Source organism: Marmota marmota, unplaced genomic scaffold, assembly GCF_001458135.2.
Source record: "Marmota marmota marmota unplaced genomic scaffold, marMar, whole genome shotgun sequence".
Lineage (NCBI taxonomy): Eukaryota > Metazoa > Chordata > Mammalia > Rodentia > Sciuridae > Marmota > Marmota marmota.
Genome location: NW_026000026.1, coordinates 56,904,610 through 56,925,570, shown reverse-complemented (window position 1 = coordinate 56,925,570; position 20,961 = coordinate 56,904,610). Strand labels below are relative to the sequence as shown.

General features: G+C 31.7%; 1 protein-coding gene across 5 annotated transcripts in view; it reads left to right on the top strand.

Moving 5' to 3' along the window:
• The window catches only part of Chd1 (chromodomain helicase DNA binding protein 1), a 77,498-nt gene that overhangs the window by 12,994 nt on the left and 43,543 nt on the right, over nt 1–20,961 (top strand). For all 5 annotated transcript variants that reach the window (XM_048811482.1, XM_048811479.1, XM_048811480.1 and 2 more), the window contains exons 2-14: nt 6,715–6,916; nt 7,877–7,996; nt 9,506–9,570; nt 11,692–11,838; nt 11,978–12,246; nt 13,209–13,434; nt 13,897–13,997; nt 14,226–14,404; nt 15,544–15,671; nt 16,196–16,412; nt 17,263–17,352; nt 18,510–18,700; nt 19,530–19,718. In XM_048811482.1, the coding sequence (XP_048667439.1) occupies nt 6,715–6,916; nt 7,877–7,996; nt 9,506–9,570; nt 11,692–11,838; nt 11,978–12,246; nt 13,209–13,434; nt 13,897–13,997; nt 14,226–14,404; nt 15,544–15,671; nt 16,196–16,412; nt 17,263–17,352; nt 18,510–18,700; nt 19,530–19,718 (2,124 nt within the window). The remainder of the gene's footprint in view (nt 1–6,714; nt 6,917–7,876; nt 7,997–9,505; nt 9,571–11,691; nt 11,839–11,977; nt 12,247–13,208; nt 13,435–13,896; nt 13,998–14,225; nt 14,405–15,543; nt 15,672–16,195; nt 16,413–17,262; nt 17,353–18,509; nt 18,701–19,529; nt 19,719–20,961) is intronic.

The following is a 20,961-nucleotide window of genomic DNA, read 5'->3' as shown; positions in this document are numbered from 1 at the left end:
AAAAAAAAAAAAAAAAAAAAAAAAAAAAAAGAAAGAAAGAAAGAAAAAGAAAAAAGAAAGAAGGGAAAAATAACATGTATTTCTACCTTCCTAGTTTGGCCAATTTGTTGATTCATTATGTATTAGATATTTTTATTTTTTTATTATTTTTTTATGCCAGTGAATGTTTACTTAACTTCCATATTCATTGACTTCTGTGGCTTTTAAATCTTCCATCTTTGTGCCCTTTACTATCTGCAAACACAATTGTACAATATTGAAGGTTAATGGAGGAAGAAGCTTGTGATATTAAAAAAAAATTGTTAGTTTTTAAAATTTTGAGTTAATTTCAAATTTCACAAAGCTTACCAGAATAGTATCATCAACTTTATATGCCCTTTCCCAGATTCGCTAATGTCTTAACTTTTTGCCACATTTTCTGTTATTCTATCTTTAAAATCACATATTATTTGCATCCATGTTAATGTGTATTTAATTTTTTGAACCATTTGATACATTGCAAAAGTCATGCCTCTTACATGTTAACACTTCAGTATATATTTTCTAAGAATAAAGGTAAATTTTTCCATATGCCCTCTATAGTTAGTAAAATCTGGAAAATTTACATTGATACAGTACTGTAATATTTCGGTTTGGTCAATCCTAATCTTTTAGTTCCATGTTCAGTATAAGATCCTATACTGTATTTAACTTTCATGTCCTTAATTGCCTTTAATCTGAAGTATTCTTCTTTGTCTTTCATGAGATGAACATTTTGAAAAGTACAGGCTAGTTATTTTACAGAATATATTTCTCAATTTGGGTTTGTCTTGTGCACTTACGGTTAGATCCAGGTTATACATCCCTTATTCTGTGCAAGTAATGGTTTCTTTCTGAAGGATATCACATCTGAAGCTCATATAGCCTGTCTGCCCTCGTTGGCATTGCCATAGGAAAAGATATTGCCTGGTTTCTTCACTGTGATTTTAAATTTAACATAGTTAATAAGTTATTTGTTAAAAGACACTTTGCAGCTATATAAATATCTTACTCATCAAACTCTACCCCTAATTGTAGCCTCCAATGATGATTATTGCTTGAACCAGTATTTTCTATGGTTATTCAAATGATTGTTTTTCTGGCACAACCACCTTGTTCACAGTTACCAGTTGACATTTAGAGCTGTCAGAACCCTCCCCGCTGACTGTGTCTTAGCATGGACTCAATGATTCCTGTTTTTATTCATGGGGTAATAATCCCTTACTGTCTTTATTTTGGTGCTCATATGAGATTTGTCCTATGAAAGCTTCTTCATATTGTCTTCTCACCCACCCCCCACTCCTGCCAATATCTAACATCCTCTCATTTTTTTTTTTAAGTAATTTTTAACACAGCTAGGTTGTTTGGGCTCAATTATGTACCTTCCCTGTCATAACCTTAGGGTAGGCCATTTCTCAGAGGAGTTAAATAGTGTAGAGTAGTATTTAGGATTCAAGATCTGGGTGCTAGGGATTGTAAATTTAAAACTTAAGAGATGTTCACATTGACTGAGAGTAACAAATTGAACACACTGACATAAATGCAAAAGGATATCTGCAAAGGGCTTTTTTTTTTTTTTTTGGTACCACTATTTACAGTATCAAAGAATTGGAAGTGTGCCTTTTTTTAGTTGAGGGGTAACTTGAAACTCCGGAGTGTATGCAAAATGGTCTATATGCAGTTGCATAAAGGAATGGTAAGGGCTTGGGATGTGGTTCAGTGGAGGAGTAATGAAGATTTCTAGGATATAATTCTCCAGATTAAAGGCAATTAAAGACATGAAAGTCAAATACAGTATAGGATCTTACACTGAACATGGAACTGAAAGATTAGGAAGATTGACCAAACTGAAATATGATCTTCTTTAAGACTTTTAAATATGTTAATTATAAAAGAGGGAGCATAAATATTCATTTGCTTATATTATAAAAGGGAAGATAAAAATTTTAAAAGGGAGAGGATATAGTATAGAAGAAACAGGAATGGAAGTTAACTTCTCTGTAAGCTCTGAAGTTGGATCCAAGTAATAAAAAAGCAGTATTAAATCAAATGAATACAAGGCAGTCCTTAAAAATAAAAAAAGACAAATGACCCTAATTATACCAAATTGGTAGCTACACAGAAATAAATTATTTCATGGGGCTAGGGTTGAGGCTCAGTGGTAGAGTGCTCATCCAGTGCATGTGTGAGGCACTGGATTTGATCTTCAGCACCACAAAAAAAATAAATAAAAATAAATAAGATATAGTTATTGTGTCCACCCACAATTTAAAAAAATTTCAAAAAAATTATTTCACCTGATTTGAAAGCAGTAATTTGTGGGAGTGAGTATTCCTGAGAACAAAAGGAATTGCAAAGAAAATTTAACTTTCAGTAATCAGATTGTAATGATTGTTGATACTAATAATGGTATTATTTTGAAAATATTATATGTATTCTAAGATAAAGCAAGCAATTAGTTGGCCAAAGATATTTGAAACCGAGAAACGTAATCCCAGTGATGATATAAATATGAAACCAAAGAAATTAGGTTAAAAAAAAATCTGCAAATTTGAATTTCAGTTGGAAAAGTATAAATTAATGTATTTTCTCTAAAAATACACTTATCCTAGTCCATTCCATTAAAAGTAATCTTAAAAGTAACAACCAGTCCAGGAGTAATAGATTTACCTAGTACTGAGGTTCCTATTATTTTCCCATTTAAACAGAAGGAGAGCTTTTTGATGAAATTTCTGAGTTACAGCCTGAGGCAAGAAATATGCAAGGTGAGCCTGGGACATCTTGTCATGCCAAAAAGCAAGTAAGCTATCAAAGATTACTGAAGTCTTGTCAAAAGGACTCTGGAGCTAATCAAGGATTTCCTATTGGCTAAAAGTGGGACAGTATGGAAATCAAGAAGGATGCTAAAGTGTATTAAAATTTATGAAATAAGTTCAAATCCATGAGGTTTTAATGAAACTTTAAAAGTTATTGATGTGCTTTGAAGAATGCTAGTGGTTTGTATACTCTTTTGAAAATTGGTAAATAAGAAAAAGAAATGAAAATGCCTTTCATTTATGAACTGTGCCTCAAGGATAACTAATATGAAGAGAGAAAGTTTTTTTGTATTGCCCCTAAAGAAGAAATTATATTGGATAAATGAAGAATGATAAAATGCCACCATTTTGCTCCCTCTAATTAAATAATGGACAAAACCACACAATCACTAACGATTGCTAAACTTGTTAGGTATAAACTAATTGAAGAAATCTATAATGGAGAATTAGGCTAGGATGAAATCTTTCATGAAAGGCCTTATAGGTGTCTGACTTTTGTTATAGAAAGACTGGAGACTTAAAATTATGCTATGATTAGATTAAATTTGGAGCACTTGTAGTACTAGGCTGAAAGAGTTATTAGGGAAAGGCTATTCATATATTTTAGCTTATACTTTTATGTCTGAATATAGAGATTTTTTTCCCATTTTCCCGCTGCACACACACACATTTTTAATTTTTTGAATGTATAAACAAGGTATATAAAATTTGCACAATTTCAAAACTGAAGAATATTTGGCAATCCATATTGCCTCTACTCTCTCAGCCATTTTTAAATTAGTTGCTGGTTTATGCTGCTATTCTTGCTTTTTTCAAAATAATAAGCAAGTGTATATAAATATTTCCATCTTTCTTGTATAGAGGAAGCATACCATATTGTTTTGTATCTTGCTTTTTTAAAAAATTATATTCTAGAAATCACTCTGTAGCAGTAAATAAGATATTCTACATTCTGCATATTCCTTTTTTAATTGACACATTAGATCTGTACATATTTATGAAGTACCATGTGATATGTGTGTGTGTGTGTGTATGTGTATGTGTGTGTGTGTATATGTATGTATATATGTATATATATATATATAAAATGTTCAAGTCAGGTTAAGCATGTTTATCTCATTTCTGTTTTGGGAAAACATTCCAAATATTTTCTTTTAGCTTGGATTTTTGAAATAAATGACATTGTCTTTGGGAAAACATTCCAAATCTTCTACCTTGGTTTTTTGAAATAAATGACATTGTCATCAACTGTAGTTTGTACTGTAGTTTATACCTGTGCAATAGAACACCAGAACTTTTTTCTCTTAAGTATAATTTAGTACCCATTGGTATTCCTCCCACAGCATCTTTGCTTTTTTTTTGGTACCGGGAATCAAACTTTTACCACTGAAGTACATCATTCTCTGTCCTTTTTGTTTGTTTGAGACAGAGTCTCAGTAAGTTGCAGAGGCTGGCCTTGAACTTGTGATTCTTTCTCCCTCATCTTCTTGAGTTGCTAGGGTTACAGGTAGTCATCACTGTGCTCAGCCACCTATTCTTCATCTTACTAGAGAACAATGTAACAAAATAAATACTTCTAATTCCAAAGGTAAACCCATTCTAATAGTAAACCTAGGGTCATACTGTTGGTTTTATTTCCAAACAGAATTACTCCCTAAATATGTGAAAGGAAAAATTCCTATATTCACTTAAGAATTTTGATTTGTTAACAAGCAGTGTTGTGTGTGTGGGTGTGTGAACACTTGTGAATGGAACCCAGGGCCCTGCAAATGCTAATTAGCACTCTATCATTGAGCTATACTCCCTGAATCCCTAAGGAGCAGTTTTGACTAGCAGTGCATCTGGAAGATTTATTTTAAAATGTAGGCCTATAATAGAGCCCTCCCCCAGATTTATTCACTCATTATCTACTTTATTTTTTTTGTGTGTGTGTTACTTGGATGAAACCCACAGGTTCTCTACCATTGAGCTCCATCCCCAACCTTTTTTGTTTTTCAAGTCAGGATCTCACCAAGTAGCCTAGGTGGGCCTTGGATTTGTGATCCTCCTGCCTCAGCCTCTCAATAGCTGTGATTACAGGCTTGTGCCATGGTGCTTGGGTTCATCCATCTACTTTCAGAGTATTTGTTGAGCACCCAGCTGTACAAGGTTCTATGTTAAGTACTCTGGAAAAAATATAGTGAAAAAAGTTATAAGCTATTAAAATGAGGACTCTTGCTTAACTCTTCTCACTTGAAGACTAAGTTTAATAACACTTCATTCTGAATGCTTGTTGATTACTGTACCAGTTTAGTTATGTCTGGATCAGTTGTCTTAAACATAGCACAAAAAGATATTTGTCAGTTTACATGAATGTCTCAAGGTTAGTTGTTTAATGGTAAGGACTTTGTCTCATTTTACTCTACTTCATGTCTTATTGAGTCAGTGAAAATTTTTCTTAGCTAGTGTGTTAAATAGAGAAATAAAATCATTGCTAAAAAACTGTTTGGATTTGTTTGTGGTACTGGGATTGAAGCAATCCCTATCACTGAGCTAAATCCCCATTTTTATTTTTTATTTTGAGGCAGGGTCTCACTAAGTGAGATTGGCCTTGGATTTGGCATCCTCCTGCCTCAGCCTCTTGAGTAGCTGAGGTTACAGGTGTGCACTACTGCACTTAACTTTTTTCTTTTTTTGAGTTTAAAGGCACTGTGCTATTTTGGGGCCTCAGAACCATGTGATGAAAGGGTATAAACTGGCAAAATGATCTTGATAGCATAAACCTTTCAGAGACAAGTTTTCACTGTTTTCCAGGAAGAAAAACCTTTTACTAGATGTTAAGAGCATGATACACTTGCTCTTATTTTAGACATTTTAACTTATATCTGACTTGTGGAATCAAAATCCTTTCTGCACATGTTTATTATGCAAAAAATAAGTCCTTGTTCTGAAAAAAGGATTAGAGTAACTTTATTTTGTAGTCTGTTTTCTTAGGCCAGTTCTGCCATCTGGTGGCACTATTGAAAATTACAGAAGGTAGTAAAACTTTTGTTGTATATACCTGCACAAGCTGTTACTTATGGGTTTTTTGAAGCTAGATGAAATTCTGTCAAAAGCTGAGTCTACCATATTTACAGAGATTTAATACCCAAGTTTCCAACTATTCATATGTAAATACCACATGCAAAAACGGCCATGAAAATAAAAACAGTTTTACTCAACTGTTTAGTTCAGGTGATTTCTCTCCTACTTTAGATCAATAATTAAAAATGGGAAGAAAGATAGTTTCTCAATCAGATGATAATTGCTTTCTCATGGTTGTGTGTGGATGTTAGAAAATGTTACGAGAATTTGTTATTACCTCAGATTTATTTTTGTAGAACCATGAGAAATTTAAATGATTTTCTTAGAAGTATTATTGATATTTTAATGTAAATTACATTTTATAGTAGCTTAATTATAGTAAATTGCCATCTCCTGGAATGATAGAATAAAGAAATAGTCTTGAAAACAAATGAGAGCTACAAATAAATTTTTTTCACCTGATATAAAGATTTTCAACATATTAAATCTTTCGTTCATACAATTTCATTTTTGTAATAGCTAAAGCTGGCCTCTTAAACGTGTATGTACCATACCTCAGATTTATTTTCTTTCCAAGTGTCTGACCTTGGAGCCTATAATTGGGGTTTTGTTTATTAACTTCAAGGGAGAATATCTTATTGCATATGTTTTAAAATCTGTCAGATATGTTACTATAAATTAAATAACATTGATTCTCTTTTCTATTTGGGTATAGAAAGTTGATATATTGAAATAATGGTTAATGATCTGGAACTTCCTTCTGACTATTAAATTCCTAGTGAATATTGTTTGAAATATGTGTGTTTTCTAATTGTAGCCAGTCGGATGATGATTCTGGTTCAGCTTCAGGCTCTGGATCAGGTTCGAGTTCTGGAAGCAGCAGTGATGGAAGCAGTAGCCAGTCAGGTAGCAGTGACTCTGACTCTGCATCTGAATCAGGCAGTCAGTCAGAGTCTGAGTCAGACACATCACGAGAAAACAAAGTTCAAGCAAAACCACCGAAAGTTGATGGAACTGAGGTAATAAATAAAATATCCAATGAAAATTAGATTTTTGGCATTACTTTGGGAAAATTTATAGGGTTACAAAACAATTTTAAAACAAAGTTTACTTTTAGTAATTCTATAAGTTGTGGCTATACATCAGTGTGAACTATTAGCTTAAGTGAAACAGTCTATAAAATGGCACATATAACAAATGTATATGCAGATAAAGCCTTTTCTACCTCTTTCTGAGGCAAAAGTTGAATTTCATAAACAGTAGTTTCATGGGTAAAAATTAAAAACTTCATGAGGTCTACTTGTTAAGCTTACAGTGATATCTCCTTTTAAGACTTTCAAAGGAGATACTTTATTACTAATAGGAGGAAGATATAATATTTGCTTCTTCAAAGATAATTGGTAGAATAGGATAGGGTTTTTTTCTGCTTGAGACAAAGTACTACAGCATAAACTAAAACCTGACCATACTTCCTGATAGTATATGCTATGTTACTTATCGTATTGGTCTTTAATGAGATTAGATGCTTGGGCCTAGAGTATAAATCAACCTACAACTGCTTTCATAGAGAAAAATCTTGCTTTAAAAGAAGAAAGGTCAGCTGAGCTTATTGTGTTTACAGTGACATAGTTGATTTGTATTCTGACTCAGCTCTTCATATTTACTCACACTGATAAAATAGGTAACTATACTGAGTAGCACCAGTATAGCATATTTTCAATTTGTTTGTGAAAATAATCCTCTTAAAAGAGGAGGATGATTATTGTCATCTATGAAACTTGACACTCCATTAATTTTCTTATATATAGTGAAGTCTGGCATTTTATTTTAATTATTTTGCAGTGATATTGTATTTGTAACATGAAAGAGGAAAATAGTCAATTTATTATTTGGGCAGAGAAAATGTTAGAATTGTCAGTAAATTGTTTTTCTGTTTTTGCCACATTTCATCTTTTTCCTGGTACATGTTTCTGTTACAGTTCTGGAAATCTAGCCCCAGTATTCTTGCTGTTCAGAGATCTGCAATGCTTAAGAAGCAGCAGCAGCAGCAGCAACAGCAACAGCAACATCCAGCTTCATCTAATAGTGGATCAGAAGAGGTGAATTTTCATAATGAGTTATTATTTTAAAAGTAGATCATATGTTTGACCATTTAATATTAATGAAATTATTAAAAGCAATTTCTTTGAAAGGATAAATAGAAAATACCTGCATTTAAATATACCTGTAAAAAAAATCTTGAAATATAGACATAATGTTATCCAGTATTTCCACTTTAGAGATTAATTCAGAATAATGTGAAATTTGTGTGTTTGCTCATCATAGCAAAACTAGAAATTTGGGCTGGGGTTATAGCTCAGTGGTAGTAGAGCACTTGCCTAGCATGTATAAGGCACTGGGTTCAATTCTCAGCACTGTATGTGTGTGTGTGTGTGTGTGTGTATGTGTATATATATATATATATATATATATATATATATATATATATAAACAACAACAACTAGAAATAAATGTAAATGTGAAATTTGAAGGAAAGAATTAAATAAGACATATACATCTGTACACACCAGTGGATGAATATTATAGTAGTAGATTTTATAGAATGTTGACATGTTTTTTTTAAAGTGTTTTTATTTCTAACTAAAACAGTTGTACATATTTATGGGGATAGGGTTTGATATTTTATTGCATGTATACAATGTGTAAGATCAGATGAAGGTGCTTGGCATACCTATCACTTCAGATATCATAATTTGTTTGCATTGAAAATACTCAGTCCTCTCTACAATTTTGAAATATTCAATTAATTATTGTCAGTTAATAGTTATCTTACTGTGCTATGTAACATTAGAGTGTTTCCTCCTATTCAGCTGCCTCCACTACTGTACCCATTAATGAGCCTGTCTCCATCCCTCCTTCCCCCATACCTTTCCCAGGCTCTAGAAACTATTATTCTTTTAGTTTCCACTTATGAGTGAGAATTTATGATATTTGTCTTTTTGTGCTTCATTTATTTCAGTAAACATGTCCTTCAGTTCCATCCGTCTTGTTGCAAATGATAAAATTGTTTTTTGTAGCTGAATAATATTCCCTTAGTGTATATAAGCCAACATAGATTGGTTTCATATTGTGGCTAGTGAAAAACTAAATTATTCTCATAATAGTTTTTAAAGACTAGACTGCAGTTATAAATAATGTAGATTCTGTGTGTGTGTATAAGTATACATAAATGTGTGTTTGGATAGAAACATTCAGATAGAACTGTGTCAAAAATTATCTACTGTTGAAGAATAATGTTATTTCAAAATTTGGAATACCAAATTCCTTGTTGTGGCTATACTACACAGCAATAATGATCACCTGAGATGGTAGATTTTAAGGTTTTATACAATGTGCTGACATTATGATATTTATCTGATTTTGTTATCTCAATTCCCAATAAAATGTTATTAATTACTTTAAGCCAGCTATTGTAAATATAAGAACATAGAACAAAAAGAAAAGAACTTAAGCATACTCTTATTAGCAAAGTGAATATTATATAGCATAGCTGGCTTTGTTAAATTTTAAACATTTATGAATGACATTTTAAAAATTTTTCTTTGCAGGATTCCTCTAGCAGTGAAGATTCTGATGATTCATCAAGTGAGGTCAAGAGGAAAAAGCATAAAGAGTATGTCATTTTGTTCAGCTGACTACTTTTGCATCAGGAAAATACTAATAACTTTGTATTTCTTTATGAAAGTTGTTGCCAAAAATAGACTTTTAGAACTTCTTTGTTCATGGCATTTATGATTTAAACCATTAACCCATAACATTTATCTTTCTTAGATTTTTGTGCCACTTCTTTATCTCTTATAATTCTTACCCCTAAATATTTGTAAATTTTAAAGATCTACTTAGCCTTAATGTCAAAAAATCTTAATAACTTGGGAAATTTAGGAGTATAGGGATCATAGGGTGATTGATGATTGTTAATTTATGTTAATAATTATCCTTACTATTTATCTGCACATGAAATTTACTTCACTGACATGAAAGAAATCAATTAGAAACTTACTGTATTTGCATAAAACCATGACTCATTAAGTATCTCAGATTCTGAGTTTATATACATTTGAAATGATTTTTTTTTTCTCATTCTTTAGAAGCATTGTTCTGTTGTTTGATCTCTAAATGTTCTATTGGTCTTTGATATTTGGAATATTCACTTTGTTATATCTGTGTTTGGATATGTTGTTTTTCCCACAGGATTCATATATCTTTAATATAAGAATTCATATTTTTTATTACTTTTTGAAAATTCATTCATTATATCTTTGAATGTTTTCTTTTTGTTTTTAACTCTAAGCTACTCCAAATCTGTGGTCTTCTACTTTTCAGGTTGTTTTTCCTTTTCTTGCAGGGCTAGCAGTCTAACCCAAGGTTTTATACATGCTAGTTAAGCACTCTACCACTGAGCTAGCCCTGTATTCTAGTTTGTAAAGCAAAATAAGTGCAATTTCAAATATTTTGTCTCTTCAACTATTTAAATCTTTCACCGAGTTATTAATTTTTAAACCTAAAATGACTATATATTTATTTATTTATTTATTTTTATGTGGTGCTGAGGATCAAACCCAGGGTCTCACGCATGTAAGGCAAGTGCTCTACCACTGAGCTACAAACCCAGCCCTAAGTATACATTTCTTAAAATGAATGGTTTTGATAAGTTTATTTCAATATAAATAATTTACAAAACATATAATAGATTTTTTCATATGGCCTGCATATTGCTACATTCAGTGTCCAAACCCTAAAAAGATCTCAAGATAACAATTTGCTTTTGTTATTTACTTTCATAATCAGATTTTATCTGTGTTTTTATAATCTTTAGCATACTCCTGATTAATGCAAGAGACACAGAGCAATGGAGCAAAAGCTATAGCCAATGCAAGATATAATATAGGTTGATTATACCTATTTGAAGTGCTTGAGTCCAAAAGTGTTTCACGTTTTTGTTTTTTCACACTTTGGGATATTTACAGACTTTACCAGTTGACCATCCTTAACCTTAAAATTAAAAATCTGAAATATTTCCAAATCTGAAACATCCCAAATATGATGATGGTAAAAAATTTCAGATTTTTTATTTGAATTGGGGATATTCAACCTGTACATGTAAGAATTTAATATACGTGTGTTTTATTTCAACTTTATCTAATAACACTGACATGTGCATCCAATATTTTATTCTCTACATGTGAATTGGAAAGAAATAGATTAAATGACTAAAAATAGTAATAGATAATTGTTGAATATTGAGATGATACTATTGGTAATTTTTTTATTTTTTTAAACACTTTTTTCTAAATAAGCTTTTCTTAATGAAAATATACCATTAGTAAATTCAGTTTATTAAGTCATTTTACAAATCACAGTCTGCAGAAAATTAAAACGAAAGAAATTGGGTTTGTTTTTTGAGAGGGCAAATGGAATAATTTTACAAGATTTTCAAAACTAAACCTGTGGCTCTTTTGAGTTAGCATAGTACATTTTCATCTATAATGAGAATCAGATACCATTTTTATGTACAGTTCATTTGAGGTATCTAAATAATTAATAAAAATCTGAAGAGAGAAATCTGTGAAGAATATTTTCCAGTGTTATTTTACAGACATTTAATATTTTCTAGCATAGGTAAAAGGAATAATATTTTTTATGTTAACTGGAAGAGTAGTCGCTCATCTTTGTATTTTATCATACATAACTTATGTATGTTTAAGTAAAAATACTTTATAAATTTTATATACAGTGAAGATTGGCAGATGTCTGGGTCAGGATCTCCATCTCAGTCTGGTTCAGATTCAGAATCTGAAGAGAGAGATAAAAGCAGTTGTGATGAAACAGAATCGGATTATGAACCCCAAAACAAAGTCAAAAGCAGAAAACCTCAGAATCGGTAAGTGCATTATGTTATTGGTTTGAAAAATTATTAGTTACAGAAGGTATTCATCCTTTTTCTGTAGTTCCTCAAAACTTGCTTTAAAATGTCTTTTTTAAAAAAAAAACACACAAAAAAACTTCCTGCTCTTCCTCAGCTCTAAGTCAAAAAATGGAAAAAAGATTATTGGACAGAAAAAGAGGCAGATTGATTCATCTGATGATGATGATGATGAAGATTATGATAATGATAAAAGAAGTTCTCGTCGCCAAGCAACTGTCAATGTTAGCTATAAGGAAGATGAAGAAATGAAAACAGATTCTGATGATCTACTGGAAGTGTGTGGAGAGGATGTTCCTCAACCTGAGGAAGAAGAATTTGAAACAATAGAAAAGTTTATGGATTGTCGGATTGGGAGAAAAGGAGGTATTTTTCAAAAAAGCATTTTATTGTTTGTTATTTAAAGTACTTCTTAATTTTTTTAAAATTTGAAAGCCAAGATGGTGGATTTTTCTTTTGTTTTAATTATTTGCTATAAAACTATTTTTAGATCTTTTCAGAAACTATTCACTTGACCTCATGTCATATGATATGGATATTTGGAAAATTTCAAACTTATGCATTTAAATTTTTCTCTTATACCTAAATAATCAGTTGCTATTTAAGTATTTTCAGTTATACAAAGTGTTTGGATTTTGAAATATTTTTTATACATCTTAAATAGTAGGTTATTTTTAGTTACCTAGAGATGTAGTTTTAAAATATAACATTAAAATAATTAAAAATCATCTGAATGTGGTGGTGCATGCCTGTAATCCAGTGACTTGGGAGACTGAAGCAGGAGGTTGCAAATTTGAGATCAGCCTGGGGAAGTTATCTCAAAATTAAAAACAAACTAACAAGAAAAACAGCCTCCTAATTGTTAATATTGTAAATTGGCATGTAATCTTGGATGCTCCATTGTGTTTTGGCCTTGTTTATTTTTTGAATTTTAAAAATGAGGGTATTGGGGCTGGGGATGTGGCTCAAGAGGTAGCGCACTAGCCTGGCACGCGTGCGGCCCGGATTGGATCCTGAGCACCACATACAAAGATGTTGTGTCCGCCAAAAACTAAAAAAATAAATAAATAAATTCTCTCTCTCTCCCTCTCACTCTCTCTCTCTCTTTAAAAAAAAAAAAAAAGTGAGGGTATTAAATTTAAATAATCTTTATTTCTAAAATTCTGAATTGCTTTTAGGTATAATATAACTTGACATAAATTTCTGTACTGATTATTCGCTTATATAAGAGGTTTGTTTTGTATTAATATTCTTGAAATTCAGAGTCGAAAGGAAATAATCCTAATCCTATAACAGTTATGTTGAAGGGCTTGTACTTTTGTTTTTAGCTACTGGTGCTACTACCACCATCTATGCAGTTGAAGCAGATGGTGACCCAAATGCAGGATTTGAAAAAAATAAGGAGCCAGGAGAAATCCAGTATTTAATTAAATGGAAAGGATGGTCGCATATCCACAACACCTGGGAGACAGAAGAAACCCTTAAGCAGCAGAATGTTAGAGGAATGAAAAAATTGGATAATTATAAGAAAAAAGATCAAGAAACAAAAAGATGGTAAGCATGCTGTGTAAACCGCCCCCCACCCCACACACATATTTATAATTCAAAGATTCCACTAAGCTTTTTGGTAATAAAAATATATATATTCAAGAACTAAAATAACTACCTGATCTATAGTATGCCATTTCAAGAGAAAGCTCTTAGGGTAGCCATATCCAAATTTTTCCTTGATAACAAGTGTGTGTGTATATCTAATCTCTCTCTCTCTCTCTCTTATATATGTGTGTGTGTGTGTAAAAACATATATAATTCATTAAAAATTACAAATTTGTAAAGTTAAAAATTAATGATGCTCCATTTGTTTCAATTTCTTCATTGTACAAGCTTGGCTTATGTTGATGAAGTGGTAAAATGGGAGCTTGTGTGCTTAACTGATAAGTGTTTGTGATAAGTGTTTAGTAGGATAAGTGATTTAGAGGAGATTTTGAAGTCTATTCTTGGATTAAAATTTTTCAGGTTGAAAAATGCTTCACCAGAAGATGTGGAATATTATAATTGCCAACAAGAGCTTACAGATGATCTACATAAGCAGTATCAAATAGTGGAACGTATAATTGGTTAGTAATAAATGATTCTGATAAAGCTTTTATTGTATGTATACTTGAAAAATTTTAAAATGTCGTAAGTTTGATGTTTACATGTCAAATATAGTATTAATTGTATATTTGAAAAATGATAGTATTAATAAAGCAGATGACTAATTTTTACTTGTGTAGCCTTTGCTGAGAATTTGTTTCTAAAAGTTAAATGTCAAAAGATAAAATAAATACTAATTTATCTCACAGCTCATTCCAATCAAAAGTCAGCAGCTGGTTATCCTGATTATTATTGCAAATGGCAGGGGCTTCCATACTCAGAGTGCAGCTGGGAAGATGGAGCTCTCATTTCTAAAAAGTTTCAAGCATGCATTGACGAGTATTTTAGTAGGAACCAATCAAAAACCACTCCCTTTAAAGATTGCAAAGTGAGTATTATTTGACATTTTTAATCAATGAAGATATTTTTATGCATCACAAATTCTACAGGTCTAAGTAGACTTGTATTTTGATTTCAGACATACTTAAGGAGACTACTTTTTGGTTAATAGGTCTTATGGGAAGTAAGGGTCTTCCAATTGCTATATGGTCTTAGATGTGGCATTGACTTTTTTTTTTTAAATTTCATGTTTACACATATATTTTAGTTGTTGGTGGACCTTTAATCAATCAATTAATTAATTAATATGTGGTGCTCAGAATCGAGCCCAGTGCCGCCCATTGAGTCACAACTCCAGCCCTGTGGCGTTGACTTTTATCTTTATTGAGTGACATTATGTCAGAAAGATGAAATATTGATGGTGGTGATGGTGATCATTGTGGGGAATAAACTGGGGAAATAAAATAGGGAAATCTTCCTTGAGACTAGAGGGGTTTAAAAATAGCAGATATTTTCTCTGAAGGCAGGAAAGGAAAAGAGAGACACACTCATAAGAAAATATCCTGGACTATCTGGCCTAATATTTTTGAAATCTTCATAGTTGGTATGAAGTTATTGGCGATAGTTTTTGGGTTTGTTATGATATTTTTTTTTTTTTAAAGAGAGAGAGAGAGAGAGTTTTAATATTTATTTTTTAGTTTTCGACAGACACAACATTTTTGTTTGTATGTGGTGCTGAGGATCGAACCCGGGCCGCACGCATGCCAGGCGAGCGCGCTACCGCTTGAGCCACATCCCCAGCCCTGTTATGGTATTTTTAAAGTCAGAAATGTAATAGAATGCTAAACAAGTATTATGGTTTATTTTTAGATGAAGGATGGAGGAATGGCTATGAATGAATCTAACATAGTCTTTGCTTGTGAATACTTGAGTCCCATGTATTTTTACAGGAGTTGATTTCTTTCATTTGTTTATTCAAGAAGAGGGCAGAATATTTCACTGTGTTTTTGTTAGAATCCTAGAAAATAGTCTTGACTAAATCTTCAGATACATTTTGAGTAGTGACTCTCTGAAATTGATGACTTTACATGGAATTTTATAGTTAGTGGTGAAAGCTGAAATTTTCATCTTTTAGTATAATTTCTCATATTTAGTAATTCTGTAAGTTAATATTTATTTCCACTACAGGTATTAAAACAGAGACCAAGGTTTGTAGCCTTGAAGAAGCAACCATCCTATATTGGAGGACATGAGGGTTTGGAATTGAGAGATTATCAACTGAATGGTTTAAATTGGCTTGCTCACTCATGGTGCAAGTAAGTATATTTTAAAATCATTTTGAGATTAAAAATTTTATAAAAAGTTAGAGAAGATTTCCAATATTATAAAGGATAAAGCCTTTGGGATTTTATATTCATTCCCCGTTTTTTATAAATAGTTTTTATTACATACTAGAAAGAAGGGACTTATATAGTATAACTTGTTTAATTGTTGGAATTTTTCAGTGTGTTTTTATTCAATTTAAATATCATGTACAGTCTCATCCCACACTATTTCTAGAATATTTCTCTTTTCTATAGTTATTTACAGTAATAATTTAGTCCACGTTTTCCATATCTTATAGTTTCTGCTCTTGAGAATATACATAACTCCTAGTTGCATTTTTCACCTGTGTTCTTCCTAGATACTTTTTATAATTATTTAGTATCTCTGGACTTTATCTCTAATAGATCATACGTATGTTCATATAAATGTGTCCACATGATATGAAAAGACTTCTGTATGTATTGAATCTTTATTACATACTTATTTTAAAATTTTTTGTTTTTTAACTTTGTAGAGGAAATAGTTGCATACTTGCAGATGAAATGGGCCTTGGAAAAACAATACAGACGATCTCATTTTTGAACTATTTGTTTCATGAACATCAGTTATATGGACCTTTTCTGTTAGTAGTACCACTTTCTACTCTCACATCCTGGCAAAGGGAGATTCAGACATGGGCTTCCCAAATGAATGCTGTGGTTTATTTAGGTGATATTAACAGCAGAAACATGGTAAGTTGTTTCCCCACAGATTTAAAATCTGGAAATACTGTCTTTGACCATGAGTATTTTATCTTTTTTGTTTTGTTTCTGTAGTTCATTCTTTTTGTTTTGTTCATTTGTTTGGTACTGGAGATTGAACCTAGAGGCCCTTTACCACTGTGCTTCATCCCCTGCCCTTTTTATATTGAAACAGGGTCTCAGTGAATTGCTGAGGCTAGCCTCAAACTTGGAATCCTCTTGCCTCATCCTCTCAAGTAGGTAGGATTACAGGCATGTGCCTCCGTGTCTGGTTTGTAGCCTTAATTCTAGCATAGAATTTGCCACAAAGATAAAATAAAAATAAAATATCATAATTAGATACAATAAAAATTGGATATAATCAAAATCAAATAAGGTTTAGATATCATATGTATTTTTTCCAACTCTTATAGAAAATTTCAGATATACAAAGCTGTCAGTACAGTGTCACTTCACAATTTTAATTCATTGCCAGTTTTGTTTCTTCTATACCTCTACATATTATTGTCCTCCCATTGTGAAGAAAACTCCAGATATTCATCCATAAATGTTAATATTAAATGAATTTCTTAGGTTTTATTAAATGAGATCTTTCTTCAGTGAAGGTGTGTATTAAAAAGATGTTTGTTTCTTTTTTTAAATAAGATGTTTGTATGATACAGTGTTTGTATTTCATGATGAGATTAATACAGCATGCAGGACATTAAAAATAATTTTTGTTGTATAAACATTCACAGGTTTTTGTGTGTGTATGTATTATGAGTGGCTTTTGTTTTAGATATTCAAGGAAAAGAATAATTTGCTTAATTTTCTCTTAATTATCTTTAAAATTTCTTAATAGATACGAACACATGAGTGGATGCATCCCCAGACCAAACGGTTAAAATTTAATATACTTTTAACAACTTATGAAATTTTATTGAAGGATAAGGTATGTATTATCTCTTTTGTTGTTGTTTGTTTGTATATGTCAGTTTTGCCTTTATTGTATGTTTGTAGACAGTATGAAAGGATAACTTAAATCATGACCCAGGCCAACAAACTACAGCTTGTGGGCCTTGAGCTAAGAATGATTTTTAACCTTTTAAAAGGGTTACAGTTAAATGATGATATAGAAAGAATATGTGATAGAGACCACATTTTGATTTGCAAATCCTAAAGTATTTGTGATTTTAACTCTTTACAGAAAATGCTTGCCAACTCTTCACTTAAACCAGTTTGTAGTGTCTGTTGATTTGTAAGCATTTTAGAGAGGAGAATGATGCTTAACACGATGAAACTACCACTTTATGAAGCACTGTATTAATTGCTTTACAGCTACTGTGTCAATAAATTCTCTCTTCTACATTCTATTTGTTGTTTCTACTTTATTGAATAGAAATATTGAGTCTCCTAGAATTTAATGAAATTGTCTTAAGATCACACAGTTATTAAGCAGCAGAATCAGGCCTGTTAGAGTTCTAAATTTATATATTGGATAGAGATCTATATAGTACATAAAAGTCAAGTAGTAAATAATACCTGCAGTTGGAATAAGACACTGTTCCAAATTGACATTAATGGAGACCTTCATTGGACTTAGGATTTGTTTAGTGCTCAACCAACGAGCCACATCCCTAGCCCTTTTATTTATTTATTTTTTTGAGATAGGGAGGGTCTCCCTAGGTTGTTTAGGGCCTGTGTATGTTGCTGAGGCTAACTTTGAATTTGCGATCATCCTGTCTCAGCTTCCCGAGCCACTGTGATTACAGGTGTGCACCACCACCAAGATTTAAAATCTTGTAAAGTTCTAAATGGTATTATTAGTTTTTCCTTTCTCATCATTATATAAGCTAGTATAAATTTCAACCTGATATTTGCTCCTGTCTAATGGTTAAATTAGTCATAGAAAAAACATTTAGTATGAAGTGTTACTTGATTTAAAGACTCCAGTAAATCTTGAAATAAAAATTATTTTTCTATTTGGAAATTAGACAGAATGTATTTTTAATTTAGTTTGTTTTAACCTGAATTCACATCAAAGAGGAATACTAAATTTAAATTCCATTTTTTTCTCAATATTAACTGTGCTCTTTTGTTTCTTTTAAGGCATTCCTTGGTGGTTTGAATTGGGCATTCATAGGTGTTGATGAAGCACATAGACTAAAAAATGATGACTCCCTTCTTTATAAAACTTTAATAGATTTTAAATCGAATCACCGTCTGCTTATTACTGGAACTCCTCTACAAAACTCCCTCAAAGAGCTGTGGTCATTACTACATTTCATTATGCCAGAAAAGTAAGACTAATTTGGGACATACAATTTTAGTCATGATTTTGTATGCTAATGTTGGATGGAAAAAAATTAATGCAGGTAATAAAAATCAGTTAGTGGTTTTATTGCTCTAAAACATTGTTTCACAGATTATTGAGAAGAATAAAAGGAGATGGGGTGAGATACTATTTGGGGTTTGTGGCATTTTAATTTTTAAATTTTTGTACATAGCCATGTATAATAAATTACAACAATTGATTTACCCATGCTCAAAATATACCTTGCTTGAAAATCAAAATAGTACTGTTCTTCATACTGAGTTGTAGTAGTAAAAAGAACAACAAGCTGCTGATAATCCCATTCTACAAAAAAGGAAAAATAGACTAGAAAAAGTTAAATAACTTTGTGATGGGAGCATGCACATTTTTTAATAATAGATTCATAGCTTTAAATGTATGTATTTATTTATTTGGTACTGGGGATTGAACGCAGGGGTGCTTAGCCACTGAACCACATCCCCAGTCCTTTTTTATATTTTATTTAGATACAGGGCTGTTGAGGCTGGCTTTGAACTCACAATTCTCCTGCCTCAGCCTCCCTAGCCTCTGAGATTACAGGCATGTACCACGATACCTGGCTAAATTTTTATTTGTGAGAAATACTTCAGTAATAATTGCTTTCATACTTAAATACTTCTGATTTAAGCTCAAAGGGAATCATGACTTATAAAACTCATATTTTACTTTTATAAGTATATACAATTGAAGGGAGGAAAATTCTTACGACTACCCTGGAAAATCTCATCCACTTTTTTTTTTTTTTTTTTATTGTTCCATTATTTAAAATTTTAAAGGTTTTCTTCCTGGGAAGATTTTGAAGAAGAACATGGGAAAGGGAGAGAGTATGGTTATGCAAGCCTCCACAAAGAACTGGAGCCATTTCTGTTACGCCGAGTTAAGAAAGATGTAGAAAAATCTCTTCCTGCCAAGGTTGAGCAGATTTTAAGAATGGAAATGAGTGCTTTACAGAAACAATATTACAAGTAAGCTGTACACAGAACACCTGTTTCAAATATTTAATTCTGGTTGACTTCCATGTTTTTGTCTTGGTGTTCCCACCCTCCTCACAAATAGGATCCTTAAGGGTACCAACTCTTGAATTTTAGAATGGGGTTTGTCTTATGACATAATGGGGCATAGAGAAAGAGATATAATGGCACCTTCAAACTGTGGGTAATGTAAGACTGAATCATCTTCTAACAGGTCATTTTGTTTCTTTTCTAGATGTTATACTGTTACATAATTTTTTTAAGTGTTAGGGTTTCCATGATATTAAGGTATTATAATTATAAGAATTGACAGATGGAGGTTTAAAAAAAATTAAGACAAAATTTTAGGCCCCCCTGCTTTATGAAGAAGAGCCATAACTTTTTGTGTATATTTTGCATGTCAAAATCTATATAGTACCATTTATTTAAAGAATCAAATGTCCTGTCATCTGCTTAAATATTTAATTGCATAAAATAAAGCACATTGCTTCATCTGTTTCAAGTCTAAGTATCATGCTCTTAAAATTATACTTATTACAAAAGTTGTAGGTTTTAACTAGGGAAAATTTCAAAGATACACAAAAATAGGGTAATAAAATTATTTTAGTTAGCTTTTTGTCACAGTGACCAAAAAATCTGACAAGAACAATTAGAGTGGGAAAAGTTTATTTGGGGGCTTAGAGTTTCCTACGTCACAGTTCATAGATGACTGATGAAGTAAGACAGGAGGTGGAGGAAAGCAGATAAAGAGATTGCTCCCCTCACAATACTCCCAATGATCTACTTCTTTCTCTAGTCACACAATACCTGCCTGTAGTTGCCACCCAGTTAATCCCAATCAGGGCATTAATGTACTGATTAGGTTCTTAAAATCTGATCATTTCACCTCTATACTTTTTGCATTGTGTCTCAGACATGAGCTTTTGGAGGAATGCCACATATCTAAGCTACAACAAATTTTCCTTCCATGTACCTTTCAGCTTAATTTTTGACTCATAACTACTCTTGCTTCATTGCTAGCCATCCTCATTTCTCCTACTTCATATTCTTTTGAGGCAAATCAGAGAGGTACAGTAGTTTCATCCACTCATGTTTTTTCCGTGTTTCTCTTATAATTGATTAATAAACAAGTTCTAGTATTCCACTTGAAAGTTTAATAATAGTTTCTTTATTAGCATTGGATATGATGTTTAAATTTTTTTAATCTATTGTCCCAAACTTTGCTTTTTAAGTTTAA